At 54.8% G+C, this 19,512-nt stretch overlaps 2 protein-coding genes across 2 annotated transcripts; both read left to right on the top strand.

The window, feature by feature from the left end:
- The first annotated feature begins 396 nt into the window (after window positions 1-396).
- LOC148213982 (H-2 class II histocompatibility antigen, E-S beta chain-like) lies at window positions 397-9,597 on the top strand. The gene is made up of 6 exons (XM_088129132.1): window positions 397-607; window positions 2,141-2,413; window positions 5,440-5,721; window positions 5,903-6,016; window positions 6,636-6,656; window positions 7,505-9,597. The coding sequence occupies exons 1-6, from the start codon at window positions 517-519 to the stop codon at window positions 7,516-7,518; spliced, it is 795 nt and encodes a 264-aa protein (XP_087985258.1). The 5' UTR covers window positions 397-516; the 3' UTR covers window positions 7,519-9,597.
- A 6,293-nt stretch (window positions 9,598-15,890) lies between these two features.
- On the top strand, window positions 15,891-18,862 carry LOC103061091 (C-type lectin lectoxin-Thr1-like). Its single transcript, XM_088129054.1, has 5 exons — window positions 15,891-15,948; window positions 17,097-17,194; window positions 17,732-17,869; window positions 18,578-18,692; window positions 18,780-18,862. Exons 1-5 carry the CDS (start codon window positions 15,891-15,893, stop codon window positions 18,860-18,862), a joined length of 492 nt encoding a protein of 163 aa, XP_087985180.1.
- The last annotated feature ends 650 nt before the right edge of the window (window positions 18,863-19,512 follow it).

The following is a 19,512-nucleotide window of genomic DNA, read 5'->3' as shown; positions in this document are numbered from 1 at the left end:
AGAAGTGCCCAGATCGGTCCCCCTGGCTCTTTCCAGGAAGGACCTGGCGCCCCTTCGGAGTCCCAGCAGCCCCAGCCTGGAGTCTCCAGGGGCCCTAAGGAAGCTTCAGAGGGCATCCAGTCCACCCCCTCCAGGCCCCCAGAGAAAAGGAGACCCTGGCTGAAAGTCCTGGGGAGATCAAATGAAGGGATGGCCCCTCTGAGTTGGCAGGGGACCCCCTGGAGCTGCAGCCCCCAAGACTGAAGGGGTTCCCCCTCCCACTTTCTCAGCTTCTTTCTCTGCTGCGAACTATCTCCTCCATGGGGCAAAATCCAGAGAGGCTCTGCCCGGAGACCAGTGACGCTGCAGGAGGGAGAATTCCCATTGGTCCCTCTGCTTTCTGGGCTCTCCCAACGCGGACATTTGAGAGAAAAAACGCTTCCTGCCCCCAGTCCAGACCCACCGATTCCGCCTCTGGGGCTGGAAGCATCTGCGTCTGTCTCCTCTCTCTCGGGGGTTGCTTGTGGGGCAGGATCCATGGGCTCTGTTGGGGTCCCCCTGCTGCTGCTGCTGCTGGTGGGGGCGCTGTCCCGGATCCCTGGAAGCGAAGGGGGGCAGGAGCCCCCAGGTAAGGAGGGGGTGGGAGGTGGGATGAGGGGGGCTGGGAGGGACCCCCTGATGCTGGTGGGGGAGGGGGAAGAAAGGGGCTGGGACCCCCAGGGGTGACCTTGGGGAAGGGGTCAAGGGCAGGAGAGGCAGGAGCCTGCGGGACCCTCGATCTCCGCATGGCCTCTGCCCGCTCCCTCCCCACACCCCCCAGGAGGACCTAGAGGGACCACCTTCCCTGGCTGTGGCCGAGGCGGGGAGGGGGTCGTGGGAAGGCCGCTGACCTGGGTCAGAGTCGGACCTTCCGGCCCCGAACGAGACCCGGATCCGGAGTCCCCGAAGTTTGTCGCCTTGAAGGAGGAAGGAGAAGAAAGTGAAAGAGAAAGAGGGAAATTGTGGCGTTTTCGGTCCTAAATCCGAGCAAGGAAAAGCCGCATAAGAAAAAGATGCAATTGGGGAAAAACCTTTTTGCACCTTCAGAAACTTCACTTTTTAAAATATAAATCTCCAATTAGAGGCTTTTAAGGTCAGGCAAGAGTTGAATTGAGTTGGGGGAGCCTCTGAATTGGGAAAGGAGACCCAGCCCCCTCCCATAATTCCCCATAGCGGAGTCAGGGTCTGGAGGGGAGGGGGGAACCACTGGAGGAATTGAAGAGGAAGGATGTGAGGGGGGGAAGGAGAGTGGAGCCCCCCCTTCGAGTTGCTTCTGGGGGCTCTTGAGGAAGGCAGGCAGGAGGGCTGAATGTTGGGGGGAGAAGAGAAGTTTGGGGAAAGCAGGGAAGGTGGGGGGTTCAGGTGAGGGAGGGGCTGGGAGACCCCAGGATCATCGGTCCAGACACCCTCACTGTGCCCCCTCCCCATATTCCCCCCCACCAAGGAAGAGGGAGACCGAGGTATGGATCTTCCTTTCACTGCAGCCCTGAGGGTCTCTGGGTCTCTTCACCCCCTCCCGCATCTTTCCTGCCCCTTTGGGGGGCAAAGAGGCCCCACCCAGATCCAACGTTCCCTGCAGAGAGTAGGGCTTTCTGCTGCACCATTTGCCCTTCTGCCTGCCTTTCTCCAGGGTGGGGAAGCTCCTCCCCTCCCCCTCTTTCCTCCCCCCCCAGACCCCGAGCAACTCTCCCTCCCCCCCAGGGAGCCCCACTGGGACCGAGAAACCTCCCCCTCCCTCCTCCAGGGGGCGTCTTGAGGGAGCAATAGCCCTGCAGTGTTGGCTGCTGCTGCCAAAGGAAGGCGTCGGAGCTTCTCCCACTCGGGGCGGATTGGCCCCTTCCTCCCCACACCCCCAATGGTGGGGCATGGAGTGGATTGGGGTGGGGGTCTCTTGTCAGGCCCCCCCGTCTCCCCCAGGGAGCCCCAGCAAGGAGCTGGAGGGGGAGAGAAAGGCCCCTCCGGTCCCCCTTCCAGCTGGGCCCTCCAAAGGCCACCCCCTTGGTCTCCCGCAGCAGGTCTCCCCCTCCCCCTTCCTGCGTGGGTCCCTCCTCTGCTGACGGCTGGGAACGATGGGCCCTGGAGTCCCTCCTGACAACCCTCCTCCTCCCCCTCCTCCTCGCAGCCCATTTCTTGTACCAGACTAAGCATGAGTGCCATTTCTTGAACGGGACGCAACAGGTGCACTACCTGTACAGGAACTTCTACGACCGGCAGGAGTACGTCCGCTTCGACAGCGACGTCGGGAAGGTTGTGGCCGTCACCCCGTTGGGGCAGCCGGACGCCGACTATTGGAACAGCCGCCAGGAGATCCTGCAGGACGAGAGGGCCGCCGTGGATTCCTTCTGCCGGTACAACTACGAGGTGGCCAAGACGGGGCTTGTGGTTGGCCGGAGAAGTAAGTCTGGGCGGGGCTTCTGGGGGGGGAATGCCAGGACCCCCCCTTTCATTCAATCCGTTAAGGATCCCCTTATAAAGATTTACTCCGTGATTATTCAGCGCTGTCAGATCTACGAAATATTCCTCTTTTCCTCCCAGGATCCCAACTCTTCCCCCGCCCTGAATCAGGGATCCTTTTGATCCCCTCCAGAACGTGCCCCAGGGAGGATTCGGGGGGGGCAGAATCCAGCCCCGTCTCCCCCTCCCCAATACGGATTCAGGGATCGGAAGGGCGTTTTGCCTCTTTTGATTCTTGTTCTTGATTCAGGGTCCGGCAGCTTCTAAATCCAACAAACAAACATAAAAACAAACAATCAACCAGGCTAGAATTTCTAATCGTGATTCGACGTTTCAACCAAGGCGTAAACCTCAGTCGTATGGAAATATTTATGTGCTTCCTCCTCCGCCGTGTGGAAAAGCCGATTCGAAGGCTGAGAAACCTTGTTAGGGCGATTTCTGGAGTCCGGCAGAAAAGCCTCCCTCGAAACCAGCTTTTCGCCAGACGCCAGACTCAGCCCCGTCTTCATGGCCGGGAAGGTCCCGGATTTGGGATGGAGCCCAAAAAACCCCATTAAAATGGAGTTTCCGGTCATAAGAGACCCGGAAGGCATCGATGGTTTAATGCAGGAGGCCCGATCCTCTGCTCCAGATTTCCTACAAATTGCCTAAATTGGTTTTTGTAATTCTAATTCTTGGCCTAATGATGAACTTATTTATCTCTCTCACTTGATAAGGTTTCAGAGCTCAAACATTGTGCAAATCGAGTGTTTTAGCTGCACGTGTTGCAGTTCAGCCCTTTCGGGGAAACTCTCTTCCTTCGGTGAAACCTCCACAGTCGTTCCTATTCCCTTTCTGAGCCCAGGTTTTCCAAAAATAATGCTTTGCCACAGAATTAAATGACATCTTTCAACTGAGTTTATATTTCCTAATATTAACTCCCACTCCCACATCATTTACCACAGAGCTTTGTCACTTCCGCTGATCCATCTAGCGATCTTCGACAGCCCCCGAAAGCCCCCCGAGATGGCCTGCAAATGGCTCCAGTCTCCCAGTTCGCCTCGTGGGGCATCTCCAGGCGTCAAAAACCCTCTCGAGGGTCCCTCCTTCGGGGGCTTCAGGCTGCCTTTCGATTTCGGGGAGACGGCGCCGGATGCGCTGCCCAAACGCCCCCAAAGCGCTTTCTCCCTGGATTTTTACGCCGTCCTGCAGTGGCTCCATCTGGCTCAGGGGCCGTTCTGGGTTCCTCCAGATGTGCAGAATTACAGATTTTGTGACTTTCGGGGTTCGGCCGCGTCTCCCGGCTGCACGCCCACCATTTCTGGAAGGTTTGGCACCTTTTCAGAAGCCTTTATCTGCTCACTAGCTACGTCCAGATGCAGAGAATATAATTTTTTACAAAATTCAAAACACCGACCATGAATTTCATTGCCATTAGTACAATTTGTTCCTGAGGAATCTCCCATCAAAGGTGTTATTTTAATTCAGTGAAAATGCCTCCCGAGTCTGTTTTGGGGAATATTCTATGAATCTGGAACGTGTGTGATGTGGGGAGATTAAATTTATATTCTTGCTGTTTTCAATCCAGAGGTCTCCATATCTCCATTAAATAAAATCCATGGATGGATGGATGGATCGATGGAGAATGTGGTATCTCTGGGGGGCCTTTAAAAAGAAAAAAAAATCTTCTTCCAACCCAACAGTGGATCCAGAACTGAATTAAAGTCCCTGCCCAGCAACTCCTGTCAGATCAAATTGTTCCCCTAAAATATTTGCAAGGCAGCTTTGTAAATAATTAGATTTATCTTTGGTGAGGCGATAAAAATGATTCCTGCCCTCTGAGGATCTCCTTCCTTAACTACTAAAATTAATCTATGCATTTTGAAGATGTTTTCACTAAAATTGCCAGATTTTAGAGTTTGAATTTCTGCTGATTTAAATCTGTTCCTTCCATTTCCTTGTTAAAAGTATTTTCCCATTCAGGAGAATTTTCTTGTAAAAAAAAGAAAAAAGGCATTGTCATGAATTTCAATTTGAAAAAAACTGCCTCCTTTTACCTCTTTTGCAAAGATTTTAATGTTCCAAGACACAAATGTGCTTCCTGTGAAGAAAAAGCCACAAATGTATTATTTATCTGAGCGGCAACCAGACTAGAGCCCAGGTCTTCATTGCAAATAAGCAAAACTTTTAAAAATTGAGTCGTCTTAAGTGTTATTAACTGTTAGTAAAAAAACCTCATCAGTAAGGAAGACTATTAACAAACTACTCCCACAAGACCCTAAATAGGTAATTACTGAGAAGAAAAATCGAGATTAAAAATCAGATCCAAACATACCTTGCAGCCCCCGCAGAAGCCATTTATGAGCCATTCGCCTCCCCCCAAAACACAGAAGACACAGAAACATTTTGATTTTTGCAGCTGAGGAGGGAGAGAGACTCAACCTTGTCTCACCCACTGACATCATCCCAGACGGGAAGGGCACAAGGACCCAGGACAGATCCTCGGACGCCTCCCGAGACCCCTTCCCGGCTGGAGGGAGCCCTGAAGGACTCTCTTTGGGGGCCCATCCAGCCCTCCCTTCATCCATCCAAGAGTTGTGCCAGTTGGAGCCACGCTGCGGTTGGCACTTTTCCCCCTTAAATCTTATTCTGTTTTTTCTGCTGCTCATGTGGGATTTTATTCATTTTCTGGAATCTTGTATCACTGACCTTTTAGTCTTCTGATGGCCTTTCTGAGCCTGGTCCGAATCTGCTTAATTCTCATCCCGTCCAGAGTCAAATTTAGCCGACCCAGCAGCGCACAGGAAAGTCTGCAAAAGAGGAAAATGGAGTTTTTCTCCCTCTCTGCAAACAAAACTCTTGGAAAGGGGACCTGAAACGCAGACCATTTCCCAGACTAAGACGGACCTTGGCCTGAACTGACCGACCTGCTCTTCCGTCCCGGGCCCTGGTGGGTCTCTCACGTCCCTCCTTCTCCCTCCCCTCCAGCCAAGCCCACCGTCACCGTCTCCCCCGCCCAGATGGACCCCGGTTCCCCCAACACCATCCTCCTCTGCACCGCGACGGGCTTTTACCCCCTGGAGATCGACGTCCAGTGGCTGAAGAACGGGCGGCCGGAGAAGGAGGGCGTCGCCTTCGGGGAGGAGCTCCAGAACGGGGACTGGACCTACCAGCTCCAGGTGCTGCTGGAGACCCAGCCCCAGCGTGGGGACGTCTACGCTTGCAAGGTGGGGCACGCCAGCCTGGAGGCCCCCGTCACCGTCCAGTGGGGTAAGCCTTTCCCTTCCTCCCCTTCCCTGCCCTCCTGGTCTGGGGACACCATCCTGCACGGAGAAGGGGACATCGATGGGGTGGCTGGGAAGCCCCTCCCTGTGCGTCAAGCCAGAATGGCCCCCCGGAGGAAGCTGGCCCTGATCCTGCTGCTCACGCGAGGCTCCTTCTCCTTCCCCAGAGCCACGTTCCTCCAACGCTGCCAAGAGCAAGCTCTGGACGGGGGCCGTGGGGGCCGTGCTGGGGGTGGTCTTCCTGGCTGTGGGGCTCTCCCTCTACCTGAAGAACAAGAAAGGTGAGTCCGTGGGGGGCTGAGTGAGGAGTTATGGGGAGGGGATCATCTAGGGGAGGCCTTGTATCTAGATGGCAAGGTGGGTCCTCTTGGGCCCCCAAATCCCAAGGCTGAGGGTCTCATTGGGAAATTGGTTTGGAGACATTTTTCTTCCTGGAGGGGCACGAGGGACAGGAGACCCCGTTTGGGATGGTGGTGAAAGCACCAGGCTAGAAACCAGGAGCTGTGAGTTCCAGTCTTGCCCTGGGCACAAAGCCCCCTGGGTGACCGAGGGCCAGCCATTGTCTCTCAGCCCCAGGAAGCCGGCAATGGCAACCCCCTTCCAAAACCTTGCCAGGGAAACTGCAGGGACTAGTCCAGGCAGTCGCCAGGAGTCAACATTGACTCAAAGGAAGAAAAAAAAGGGGGGGGGATTTAATGCAATATATTATAGGCTGTAGAATGGGTGCTTGACCCCATAAATGCTCCAGCCCTTTATTTACTGATTTATCAAACTTATAAGGCCACCCACAAGGAGTGACTGGGCAGCATTTAGCAAAAAACATTAAACAGTAAATATGTCAAAAACAGTCCTATTAAAAAGATTAAAAAGTTCTGAATGCGTCTCTCTCCCTTTTTCTAGCAACTCCCATCCAGCAACCAGGTGAGCTTCTTCTATTCGCCCTCCGTTAATTAATAAGTTTTCCTCTTTCTCTCTCCTCCCAAAAAATATCCCTTAAGTAACCGAAAGAGCCTTGAAGGACCCGCAAAGCCTCCAAAGATTTTCTGGAGTCCCCAAATCCCTTTCCAAGGTTTTTGGCAGCTTTTCCTTGCAGGGACCCCAAAATGTAACGCAATCGCACACAAGAGCAGCACACAACACCAGAGCCTCCCCCAGGATGTCTCCCCATTTCGGGACATTGCCAAAGGGAAGGGAAGGGAAGGGGGGGTCATTCAGGTTATTGGGGGAGGGAGAGGGGGCACCCCAAGTTTGTGGTCTGCCCTTTTTGACCTCCCCCTTTCGATCTTCCACACAAGCTCCGGCCCAGGGACACCAGGCTGGACACCAGACGCCATTTCTGACTCCACCCTCCGAGCAGCATCTTCTCGGTTCGGATGAAGTATATGCGGGGGGGGGAGGGAGGGCTCCTCTCTTGATTGACCCTCTAATTAAGCCAATTAGGGACAAATTGCATCTGTCAAGGTCAGGCTGGAGCCTCCCTTTGCAGCCCCTCGGCTGAACTCGGACCCCCTTCAAGCCCCGGAGATGAGCTGGGGAGGAATTCCTGGTCCTTTGCAGCCTTTTCCTCCCTGAGAGGGGCAGATTCCCCCTCCATCCAGGCCCTGCCCATCATCCACCCCCTGAAGGTTGGGCCTGCCTGGGGGGGGCAAAAGGGAGGGGGAGGGGAAGCCCACCCTGTGTATTTCCTGCAGACTCTCCAAAAAAACCTTATTTACACTGAAGGTTTTACTTTATATTTTAATTTTCTTCCCCATCTCTTTTTTTCACAGCACTCATGAGTTAATCCTGCTGTCCCTTCCTGCTCTCAGATGCAAAATCGCTGAAGCATTTCAGCACCTGATGGATTTCTGCCTTTTTTGCAACATTTCAAGGGTTGAGCTTCAACACTGGCGAGAGGAGGAGAATCGCAGCTGGACCTTCTCCTGCCGAGACCCACCAGCTTCCTTTCGGGGCCTCTCTGTCTTTCGAGGGAGGGGGAAATGGGGAGGGGGTGGAGACCATCCAGTCTGCCCCAGGAACTCCTGGCCTGCCTGTCACTCCAGATCCCCTCATTTCTCCTGCTCAGCACAGACCCCCATTCAGAGCAATGGCTGCAACCCACCTACAGCCACTTAACCGGAAATCCGTCTGGCACTTAGCCAAGCCTGGGGGCCACCAGATCCAGAGAGATCCAGATGGTCCACATGTACCAGCCACCCTGGGATCCCCATTTCCTGAGGAGTGATCTCAGGGATCAACTGGTCTCTGCCCAGCAGAGCCCCAACCTCTTTCCCTTCCTTGGACCCCCCCTCATTTCTCCATCTCGTCCCTCTCGGCTTTGAATGCGCAGGAGATTCATCTTCTTTAGCCTGTAGGAAAAGCCTGGAATGATGTGAGTTGATGCTGCCTGAAAAGTCTGGTCTCTCTCAGCTCCATATTCCCTCCAGGTCAGATGCCATTTAATCAGCTCCCTCCATCCCCGAATTTCTGATCCTCCGCAGAAGGGGAGAGGTTTCCCACCCACATCTATAGGTCTCCTCGCCAGCGTGGCTCCTCTCATCAGAAGGGGGCTCTTCCTTTGGAGCTCCTTCCTCGCTACCTACATTCATATGGATTCTTTCCAGGGTGGATCCTTTGAGGAAAATGAAGAGGAACCCCTGATCCCTTCCATGCTTTCGGCACCCATGCTGGTTGTCTCTGGTCTCAGCTCCGGAGGGTGGATGTGAATCCAACTTACGTTTTGAGTATTTTCCCACAGAAGGGCAGTTCCCTTTCTCCTTCCCGAGATCTTATTTTATGAAGAAGAAGAACTGCCGTGTGATAATTTTTCCTAATTTTATTTCACTTGATTTCGGTCCCCCCGATTTCCAAAGATCCCCTTCAGGGGACGCTTCCTTGTTTCTGCTGTTCTTGTGCTGGGTTCATTTTCGTCCTCATTCTCCTCCACAGCCCTCCCTTGGGGAAAAAGAGGCAGGAACCCATCGGGAATATCAAGGTCCAGATCCACTGCTTGGCCTGGCTGAATTCGGCCCCCACTCCGAGCCTTGGAGGAATCCCGGATTAGTTTCGCATTATGGGGCAGCCTCAGATCACAGCTGGGAGTCTGTGCTGGGCCATTTTGTCCTGTTCATGAGAATAAAGCTGCGTTTTCTGCCCTCTGACCTGAAACCTTAAGAAAAAGGGCTCTCACTTTCTCTCATCTTTATTTCCTTGCATTTGAGAACCAAAGGGATAACAAGGAAACTGATGCTCATGAACCTTCACACATTCCCCCCATTTCTGTTATGTCGGAGGGCTTTAGGCAGACCTCCCGTCTCCCTGAGTGTCGAGGCCGTGGGGATGTGGCAGGAGGTGACCCCGGTCTGCATTCTGGAAGCAGTGGAGATCGGAAGATCGGAGGGGGTGCCCCGAACTCTGACTAGCAAGCAACAGGTCATCAGGAAGATAGGCTTCCCCCAGTAATGAGGAGGATCCTGTCAGGTTCAGCCCAAAGAACTCCCCGAGACAGTACAGATACAGTTCTGTTGCATTTATTAGCTTCACCTCCAAGACAGAAATCTCCCCAGACTGAATCTAAACATCCCAAGCCAGCCAGCCAAAACGCCGTGAATTCCTCAGGGTGGTGCCAGTCGCATCTTCTTAACCTTCCCACGCTCCTGCTGGGGGCTAAGGAAATGCTGATCTCCCCGAGCGCGGCCTTCACCAAACCATTCCATCACAGATCCCAAATTTATGCCAATTTCAGCCAATCATTTGTTAACTGCTGTATCTCTGTGTAAGACACATGTATAAAATCATCTTCTTTGGGTGTGACCGGGGCTCTTCTCTGCCTTAAGGGGAGACCCAGCTGACTCTACTGGTCCTCTTTCAATAAAACTTTAAAATCTCAGCTGGTGCTTTCGTGTCCAATCTTCTGCCGGACTCAGTCCTAACTGGGGAGAGTCAGAAACTCAAATTTGCTAACAGAAACGGGGGCTCGTCCGGGATTCTTTCAAGTGTCCGGTGATCCTGAAAGGGGGGAGGCCCTTTGGGGCCCGGGGACCCCAAGGGATCCACAAAGGAAGATCTGAGGATTCCTGACTGGGAATTTCCCTTGAGCTGTGCCAGAACGGGTGAGTACAGTTGGGTACCCCGGGCAGGTTTTTCTGATTGAGAGGAAGGGGGCGTGTGTCCATCGTCTTGCCTCCCGGGGGCAACCAGGACCGCTCAGCGAACGGGGCATAGATGCTCCAATTTTGGCACGAGGTCTGAGACCAGCAACTGCCAGAGTTGAAAGCCAGTGTGTCCCGCCCCGCTGCGAGTGATGGTGCGTGCGTGTGAGTGAGTGAGTGAAAGCGAGCCGGACCCGTGGAGAAAAGTCCTAGCGCTAGGTGTGCGGAAGACTTCTGGCACGGGCGGCTGTGCCAGTCAGCCACACCCTCACAGGGGACGCCTCTTGGGTGTGTAATTGAGAATTGGCGAGCTCTGGGAGATTCCCGGTCCGGGATGACGAAAGAGAGATAAATTTATCTTCGGCACAAAGACTGGCCATCTCAAAAGGAAATTTTCCCTCCGTGGCTGGAGGAGGGAAGCCTGGAGGCCGAGAACAGTGGGGCGCTGATGGGGCGGTGCAGAGTAACTCCAGGCAGAATGGAAAGAGGAGACTTGGCACACGCAGGATGCTTTGCCTCAATAACGATGAACCCAAAACGATACCCCGGCGATGGGACTGTGCTAATGGTTCAGCAGAGGCCTCCGAAACTCCATAATCCATATGGGGATGCAAGCTCTGAGGAGCCGAAAAGGATCCCTTAGGGGTCTCCTGAAAGCGTTCTGCCAGCATACCCCACAATCCCGACTGCACCCCCCCCCGGCTCAGGCTGCCTTAACGGACCGCAATGGGAGAGAGCCGGTGCAAGAGTAGGCAGAGTGCCCCAGGCATGGGGGGTCGAAGGTCCCCTCCTCCTCCTCCTCCTCCTCCTCCTCCTCCTCCTCCTCCTCCTCCTCAATGTGACATAGTCAGAGAGAACAGAAGGGGGGGGGGGGTTTCCAGCTGCCCGGGCAGGGAAGATTTTCCACCTCCCCCGGAGGATTTCAATTTCTCCATGGAAGAGATAGAAATGAAGGAGAGGAAGAGGAAGGCGGGAACCAGTGGCGAGTCCTCCCGCAGTCACCAGACGTAAAAAGGCCCTTAAGGAAAGGAAGGGACAGGAGGAGAAAGACAGATCGGGAAGTGAGGAGGAGTGGGAAGAGGGAGGCAGAAATGCTCCCTCTGAGAGAACCGGTGTGGTGAAGCCTAGCGGTGAAACCTCTAAAGCCTGTGGATATGCACCCTTTTCCCCGGCAGACCTCTTTAACTGGGAAACTCATACCCTAGTGACCCGGAACGGATGACTCCATTGCTTGAGGGGATGATGCTCTCTCGTCAGCCCACGTGGGGAGATGGGGCGCACCTGTCGAATGTTCTCTTGACGGAGGCGCAGAGGACCTTCATTTGGGCGCCTGCCCAAAAGTATGGAAAAGGTAAGTGGGAGACATAGCGAGGGACTCAAAAGAGCCGCCCCAGTAAAGGGCAGCTGCAACCTGGGAGAGGCCCTGTAAGCATAAAACAAGATCCCTTGGAACTGGAAACAAGAAAAGGTCCCCAGGAGGTATTGGAATCTCTTATTGCGGCAAATTTAGTGGCACCCTGTGAATCTGAATTCAATACGCCAATAACGGGTATTCCAAAAGGGGAGGGAAAGTATCGTTGGTTCAGGACCTCAGGATCATTAATGAGTTAACACAGGACTTCACCCCGGTGGTTCCTAATCCATGCACTTTGGTGGCCCTTATTCCAGGGACCCGTGAATATTTTTCATGCCTGGATCTTAAGGATGCATTTTTTACTATTCCGCTTGGTCTGTCATCCTGGAAAATTTTTGCTTTTACGTGGGAAGCAGTTCCCGGCTGTGAGGAAATCCCCTCTGGAAGGTATTCCTGGCGACGCCTCCCGCAGGGGTGGAAAAATTCACCCACCCTCTTTGGGGAAGCTTCAAGTGCCGTCCTTCGGGACTGGACTCCACCGACAGAGTGCGAGGGATCCAATATGTTGATGATATTCTGCCATCTACCCCGACCGGAGGTTCGTGTAAACTAGCCACGGTAAGTCTCCTAAACGTCTTGGGATATGAAGGGTTCAAAGCTTCAAAAGACAGGCACAGATCGCGCTGACTGAGGCTGTTTGTTTGGGATCTGTGCTTTCCGAAGGACGACGACAACTGAGCCAGGAACGAAAGGAAACCGTTTGCCGGGTGGGGCTGCCCGAAACAAAGAGGCAGCGGAGACCTTTCTTGGGAATGACGGGTGTTGTGGACCTCCTCGGATCCCGGAGTATTCCGTAACTGCAAAGCCTCCATACGAGGCTTTGAAGGGACCGGGTGGACGGGTTGGGGCAACTCCTGAAACGAGACGGGCTTTCAAAGTATTGAAAGAAAAGCTTCTTTCGGCCTCTTGAGTTCTTCTGCCTACTTTCCTTCCATTCCTCTCCCAGAATCTCTCACGCCTGGATAGAGTTTGCAGTAGTAGAGAGCCGTGGGGGCTCCTGGTGGTCTCCCATCCCAGCACTGACCATCTGCAGTGGGGTCCATCTCCCAACCACAAGCAACCCTCTCCTAATGCTCCAGGGGGCAGCAGAGACCACAGAAGCCCTGCTGCTTTGCTGCTGCCCCCCCCCCCCCCCTGCTGATCTGTGTGGTCTTGTCAGGTTACAGGGAGACTTTGGGGAGCCCCTTTGGAGATGGCTTGGACTATAACTCCCATCATCCCTAGGCAGTGTGGCTGCATTCAGAGGACACCCTCCCTGCTGGCAGCTGAGACCCCAAGAGACAGCACCCCTTTCACCCCCCAGCCCCGTAGATGAGAGGTGCTCCCTGGACACGGACAGGTGAAAGGCCCATCGGCCACCGCCAGACCCTGAAGCAGGTGGGCTCCAGCAGAGCCGCGAAGGCCCCCATTGCATGGCTGACACTCTTCCGGCACTCGCAGCCCCAGAGCAGAATGGGGGAGTGAAGCCCCCCCAATCCAGCAGCCCTGCAAGTCTCGCCTCCCGGGCGGCCCTCCTGCCCCTCCCTATGATGGCTGGGTGACCTCAGTCGCCCCCCGCTTCGAGTCTCCTCAGAGAGTTTGGGGTGCTGTGGTTCAACATCACCTGACCTTCCAGGGGACTTCCAAGTGGAAGGGAGGTGTTGCTGTTCGGAGGACAGGCTCAGCGTCACTTGCTTAAACCTGGATCTGAGCCAGGATCAATGTAAGTGCAGGGACACTGTTACAGAAGCCTTCACTGAGCCGAACTACAAGCATTTGTTAATTAGCTGAATCTGCATAAACCCCTAACAATGGTTTAAATGCCATCATACCCAAGCATTTCCACAACTCTCATTTTACAAGAGGCATTCCCCCTGGGAGTGGGAGGATGCCTCTTGGAAGGCGGGGTCCCCAACTTTTGCAGTGCTCCTGAATCCTCCCATTCGCTCTATTCACAAAACCCTCCCGGGACGAATCAGCCCCACTTCTTCTCTCTCTAACCACCATCCGGAGGGGCTGCGACCGACTTCACCCTCTTAAACCTCTGAGCTGACGCTTCTGCTCCTTCATCATCTTTACTTCTTGGTTCTTTCTCCATTTCTCTTTTTCTTGGGTAGTGGCACATTCCTGCACCCAAGCCGTATCTATAGGTACGGTGCAGGGTGACAGTTGTAGAAACGTCTGTTCCGGCTGTGGTTTGAGAGCGGCTTGCTTTGCTGCCCCATCAGCCGACCCATCGCCTTTAACGCCTGAATGTGCTTTGACCTTGACTACTGCCGAAGCTTTCGGATTCTGGGCGAGATCTATAATAGCATGAATTAACAGGCCATGCTTAATCTCTGTTCCACTGCTTGTCAGGAATCCCCTGTTCTTCCACAGCTGACCATCATCTCGAGCTATTCCCCAGGCATTGCTTGAATCAGCATAGATGTTAGCCGACTGTGTCCCCGCATGAGACAGGGCCTGATGTAAGGCTGCCAGTTCTGCCACTTGGGCTGAAACGGGGAGGGGGGCAATGCTGTCGGCTTCTCTAACAGACTGTCCTGCGGTGACTGCGCAGCCTGCCTTGCGCTCTCCCCCCTCTGTGACGAAACTAGTACGATCTCAGTAAATTCGAAGTCTGCATTAAGAGTGGGCCTGTCTTTTAGATCTTCCCGTGGCTTTGTTGCTGCTGTTGTGAAAGATGGACGGTCTTTGTGCTCCTGTGTGGGAGGTAGGAAAAATGCAGCTGGATCCTGAAGAGGAGCTTTGGAAAGGGTCACACTCGGATTCTGCAAGAGCTGCGTGTCATACGATGTGAGGCGGGATGTGAAATAGGTAGCAGACCCCAGGGGAAGAGGAGGACAAAGTCTTCAGGGGAAATTTAGATTAAAATGCACACCATCAAACCGACACTAAAGAAGAAGAGGACCAGGGCAGGGAAGGAGAAAAAAGGTGCAGCTGGACTTTCCTTCCTTCCTTAGTGGCGGAATCAACACGGGGGAGAAACCACATAAATGCAGCGAGTGCGGGAAGAGCTTCAGGGACTGCAGCCAGTTGCTCCCCACAGAAGGGTCCACACAAGGCAGAAACTTATAAAGAGATCAAAACCTTATAACTGCCCGGAGTGTGGGAAGGGTTTCAGGAGGAACAGCCAGCTTGCTTGCCATAAAAGAGGTGAAGGGGGCGGGGGGGGGGTGTTCTTCCTCAGCATAATTTGCATCACAATGAATGATGGTTTGAGTAAACCAGCAAGCAGTTAACTCATCACGGAAAGATGCTTCAGGCTGAGCTCAGGGAAGGGCTGCTCCCACTGCCAAAGGCGGCTTCGGCTGCAATGTCCATATCTTGGTCTGTTCCATCACTTTGGGGACTGGGAGACCAGGAAGCACCAATAAATGCATACTCTTCTGCTGACAGGTATGGGATGGTAAAATGGGGAGGGGGGGAGAGGAGTCCGTGCGCCCGTGTGTGTGCAGACATGCAACGTGACATAGGTGGGTTCATGCACAGTATTTTGCGAGGCGGCACGAGCAGAGTTTCCAGCCGGTCATTGCCGGAAACGGTGTTTGGGGACCCCACCAATCCGCCTTGGACGGTTTGCAGGACTCGCTTCCTTGCTCCTTCTGCTCTGCTTCTTCCCTGGTTTCTTCCAAGGGGAAGGAGACAACTTTTGCCTCGTGGCACTGGGTGTCAAGGCTTTGCAGTGCTCCCTCTTTGCGGCTGCCGACACTGAGCTTGCAACCCGCTGGCTGAATTGCTGCTCCGGGAGAGTTGGGGATCCCGCTTAGGAGCCCCGAGTGTGTGAAGAAAAGGCATCTCGGTGGCCTCTATCCTGCAGCCACGTCGCTGCAGCTGTACAAATCCAGAAGGTGGGTTCCCCCGGCCCCAAAGGAAAGGGGTGGCATGAAAAGCCATTGGGCTGGGCTGGATGGCCTCGGGGCCCCTCTACGGGCAGGATTCTTTCCACGACCCCCATCCCTGCAGAACGTGAGGGTTAAAGTCAGATTACCGTTCCGTTGCGCAAACAAGACGCTTCCTGGTTGCCGGACCAAAACTCCGTTCTGAAGCAAAGCTCCCTCTCCCTCCCTCCCTCCCTCCCTCCTCCCTCCCCTCGAGAAATCCACCCCTCGCCCTGCCTATAAATGCCCCGCTGGCACTGCAGCAGAGACGCCAGCCGCGGAGGCCGAGGGACAGGGGAGTGCCGCTCTCCACCTGGGACCTGGCGGGAGGCACCTGCAGCAGGTGAGCCCGGCTGACTCTCTCCACCAGAGGGGTCCTCTGGGGGGCGGCTGCGGGGAAATCACAGGCCCAGCAGGGGATCTCGTGAGGGTCCCTCAGGAAGGGAGTGAGGGATCCCTCGGGGGACCCATGGGGGGGAGAGAGAAAGAGACCCACAGAGAGGGACCCTCCCTTTCTTAGGGAGGGCCCAGCTGTTGCGCAGCAGCACAGGATCCACTGCGACCCCAGCAGAGTCACCGCAGGACCGGAGAGGCAGCAACGGGGTCCGGCTGGGCGAGACAAAGTCTGGGACCCCCAGCGTGGTCCCAGGCTGGAGGTGGGGCCCTCCTTCTCCTTCCCGAGGGGCCCTTCCCTCGCTCCGCTTCCAGTTCCCCGCTCTTTACTCCTCTCCGCAGGAAAGGAAGGAAGACCATGGGGCGTTTCGCCTTCGTGTGCCTGGGCCTGCTGCTCATGGCTCTCCCCCTAAGTGGTGAGTTCAGGTGGGGTCCCCGCACCCTTGAGGCCAAGTCTCTTGCATCTAAACCCCTCCCTGGTTTGGCCCTCAGGGGCTGAATTTGCTTTCATTCGGGTTTGGCTGACTGCAGAGTTTAGATCCTGCCTTGGTCTCGTGGCGAAGGCGCCAGGCTAGAAAGTGGGAGACCCCTGAAAGCATGAGACCCCTTTGGTCCAGCCCAACCCACCTCACAGGGTGGTTGTGGTGGGGAACAGAAGAAGAGGGAGGAGTATTAGGCACGTTCGCCGCCTTGAGTTATTTCCAGAAATAATAAAGGTGGAATAAAAAAAAAATCTAAACCTAACACAATTTGTCTGCTCCAAGATCCAGCGATTTTTGCACAATAAAAGACAAAGGAAAATTAATACAAACAATCAAAATTCCAATTCAGGCTGAACATGAACACAGCTAAACAGTTAAAACCTGGGTGAAAGATCCGTGCTTTTTTCATTAAGGGTAGAGTGAGCCCCCCACAGCCACCCCCCCTTCCTAGGGATTGCTCTCCACGGGATCCACTCCAGAGAAGCCCCTTCCCCACATAGGAAACCGTGCAGAGGCGAGAGAGGCTCAGCCTGGTTCTGGAAGGAACCCGTTTTCTGGCTTTGCACGGTTCGCTGAAGGGTGAACCGACCGACGCGGCCAGGCTCGTTCGCACAGGACGTGCAGCTTCAGGGAAGTTAACCGAGGCTCACCCAAGCGAGCTTTGGACACTCTGAAATGCAGCCGCTGCGCCTGTAACCCAAGAAAGCCTCAATTTACAATGGTCAAAGGGGTTGCAGCTCAGCAGGAGAGGCATGTTCTGCAGACCCAACTCTCCTCCTCCTCCTCCTCCTCCTCCTCCTCCTCCTCTTCCTCCTCCTCCTCTTCCTTCTCCTCCTCCTCCTCCTCCTCGTCCTCCTCCTTCCCCTTCCCCTTCCCCTTCCCCTTCCCCTTCCCCTTCCCCTTCCCCTTCCCCTTCTACTTCTCCTCCTCCTCCTCCTCCTCCTCCTCCTCCTCCTCCTCCTCCTTCTTCTCCTTCTTCTTCTCTGCTTCCTCCTCCTCCTTCTCTGCCTCCTTCTCCTCCTTCTCCTTCTCCCCTGCCCTCCTGGCCACCCTCTAATTCGGCCTTCTCTCTTCCCACACAGCAACTGGAGCCCCAAAACCTTGTCCCTCCGGTGTGCTCACCTACAATAATTCTTGCTACCAGATCTTTCTGAAAGCGAAGACCTGGAACAATGCAGAGGTGAGGAGTGCTGTGTGCCCGTGACCATCCCAGCCCGGGCAGAGGAGGATCTAGGCCGAGCCCTGGCCGAGCACCCACATCCACTCTGATGGGCTGAAGACCTGTCAAGGGGGCCCTGGAGGGCCACCAGGCTGGGTGCATCAGGAGGCAGCAGAGACGGAGATTTTAGGATAGTCCCAAGGCAAATGTTCCACGGACTCTTCCTCGCAGCCCATTTAAAGGACTCTCCTCTGCTCAGTGAGGACTCCATAGACAGTAAGCAGGGGTAGCGGGGCCGTAGAGTCCACTGGCCCATCACTGATCCTCAGTTCAGTCTGGAGTCTTAGTTGTGGGGGCAAATATTTTAACTCGCAAGTCGAAGTCAGGAATTGCTCAAGAGCCGCATTGTCCAGCGAGGGCGTCTGCGGGAGGTCAACAAAGTCAAGATGGTGGCTACAATCGTGCGATCAGACGCCTGCTCTTTTCTCACATGCACAAGCACACACGCATGTTTCTTCTCCGCTGAACAAGAGCCTTTCTCTGTTGTCGCTCTTCCAGATGTTCTGCAGGGCCCAGAAGACGGGCTGCCACCTGGCCTCCATCCATTCCCTGGAAGACTCGAGGAGGTTGTCCTTGTATGTCTCCTGGTATCTCAAGTTTAGAAACATCTGGATCGGACTGAGCACTCCAAATAGAGTAGGTCCCTTTCTGCTGCTGATGCTCATCAATCCTGGTGGCCAATACCTTTGGGGCTGCAGGGCTGGCCTGGGAGGGTTATCTGTCCCTTCCCCCCTTTCTTATTTTGCTCAGGTTCTGCTCCTTCGGCCTTTCCTCTTGCGCTGTGTTGCGCTGTCAGTTCTTGAGAAATGCTCGCTCCTATAGGAAGAAGGGACGTTTCCCTGGAGTGGAGTTCCTGGTGACTTTGTGAACACAAATGTCATTTCTGGGAACAAGACAGAAGGAGGTTTCCCCACCCACCCCCTCCAGAAAAGTTTCCTGGGTGCTTTTCAGTTCCCCAGGGTTACCTATAGCCCTGGGGTTTTGCTCCTGTTCTCCCACCCAAGGTCTCAATAACTTTGATCCGGGTCCTGCCACCAAGTTGGGCGTAAGGCAAAGTAGCTCTCACACTTTGCTGGTGACTTCATGGGCACCTCCAGGCAGTTTTTTCTGGGGTGTCTTTTTTCTGGATCTCCTGATGGTCACCTATCCAAGCATTCACCAAGTTTAACCCTGCTTAGCTGTTCCAGATCCACTGAGGTTGACTAGGTAGATGAAGGAGAGAGAGGAAGAGTTGTCTATTTGGTCGGCCCCTTGAAATCTGCCCACTTTTCATCCCTGCCCCTGGGGCCCCCAGAGGCAGAGCCCCCTCCTCAGTTGGCTAACGTGGCTTCCCTGCCATTACAGCAACGATCCTGGCAATGGAGCGATGGCTCCAGAATGTCCTACCAACGCTGGACCAAAGGACAGGCCAGCAGCCTCTGGCGGAACGAGAAGTGTGCTGAGTTGCGGTCCTGGTCATGTAAGCCGAGGGGGTGGGGAGGTGGCTGTGGGTGGGCTTCCAGCCATGAGGACAGTTTGACCCATCTTGCCATGCTCCCCTTGGCAGCCGATAACCCTGGTTTGTCCCTCGGACCGTCCCACCCTCTGGGCAACCGAGGGAACCCAAAACGTCCAGGGGACACAGAATGAAGTATGAAAGCCGTCATTCCCGCAAAACCTGGGACTGGGAAATCATCCTCACGTCCCCCCACCAACGAGGCCGGAGCCAGAGAAATGCCTCTCTGGGACTCTGATGGAGCCACTGCGAAAGGGGACCAAACCTTCTCTTTGCTGCCCAGGGTACTACACCTGGAACGTCAGGGACTGCAATTTGCTGCGCCCTTTCCTCTGCCAATGCCCACTCCAGCCCCAGAGTGAGGGAAGCACCTGGGAAGGCTAGGGGAAGCAAGGAAGCCCCCCGCCTGCCGAAACGTCTGCTCTGCACCCCACGCTTGAGGAACGCTTTGGTAGCTCGGGCGAGAAGTGGCTGATTCGGATGGGCCAGAAGGCCGAATAAATTCTGTCTTGGCACGAGTAGCCTGATCTATTTTGCAGAACCAGGAGCCTGTGGCGGTCTGAAGCGCAAGACCCCTGAGTCTTCTGACTGGCAAGGCATGATATTAAGGGGGGGGGGGCTTGTTCAGAAGGACCACCCATTGAGGCTACGATTGCGGTCCCAGTCAGGTAAGCCGAGGTGGTGGGGAGGCGGCTGAGGGTGGACTTCCAACCATGAGGACAGTTTGACCCATCTTGGCACACTCCCCCCTTGGCAGCCGATAACCCTGGTTTCTCCCCCGGAC

The sequence above is a fragment of the Python bivittatus genome, unplaced genomic scaffold, assembly GCF_059951505.1.
Source record: "Python bivittatus isolate LINGU-HERP-01145 unplaced genomic scaffold, Pbiv_v1 ctg000730_np1212, whole genome shotgun sequence".
Taxonomy (NCBI): domain Eukaryota; kingdom Metazoa; phylum Chordata; class Lepidosauria; order Squamata; family Pythonidae; genus Python; species Python bivittatus.
This window is presented reverse-complemented; position numbering and strand designations above follow the sequence as displayed.

Coding starts and splice junctions, on each gene's coding strand:
- LOC148213982 (XM_088129132.1), top strand. CDS start 517: ATGGGCTCTGTTGGGGTCCCCCTGCTGCTGCTGCTGCTGGTGGGGGCG. Junction 2,414..5,439: donor GCTTGTGGTTGGCCGGAGAA/GTAAGTCTGGGC, acceptor CCTCCCCTCCAG/CCAAGCCCACCGTCACCGTC. Junction 6,017..6,635: donor CTACCTGAAGAACAAGAAAG/GTGAGTCCGTGG, acceptor CCCTTTTTCTAG/CAACTCCCATCCAGCAACCA.
- LOC103061091 (XM_088129054.1), top strand. CDS start 15,891: ATGGGGCGTTTCGCCTTCGTGTGCCTGGGCCTGCTGCTCATGGCTCTC. Junction 17,870..18,577: donor GACTGAGCACTCCAAATAGA/GTAGGTCCCTTT, acceptor CTGCCATTACAG/CAACGATCCTGGCAATGGAG. Junction 18,693..18,779: donor TGAGTTGCGGTCCTGGTCAT/GTAAGCCGAGGG, acceptor TCCCCTTGGCAG/CCGATAACCCTGGTTTGTCC.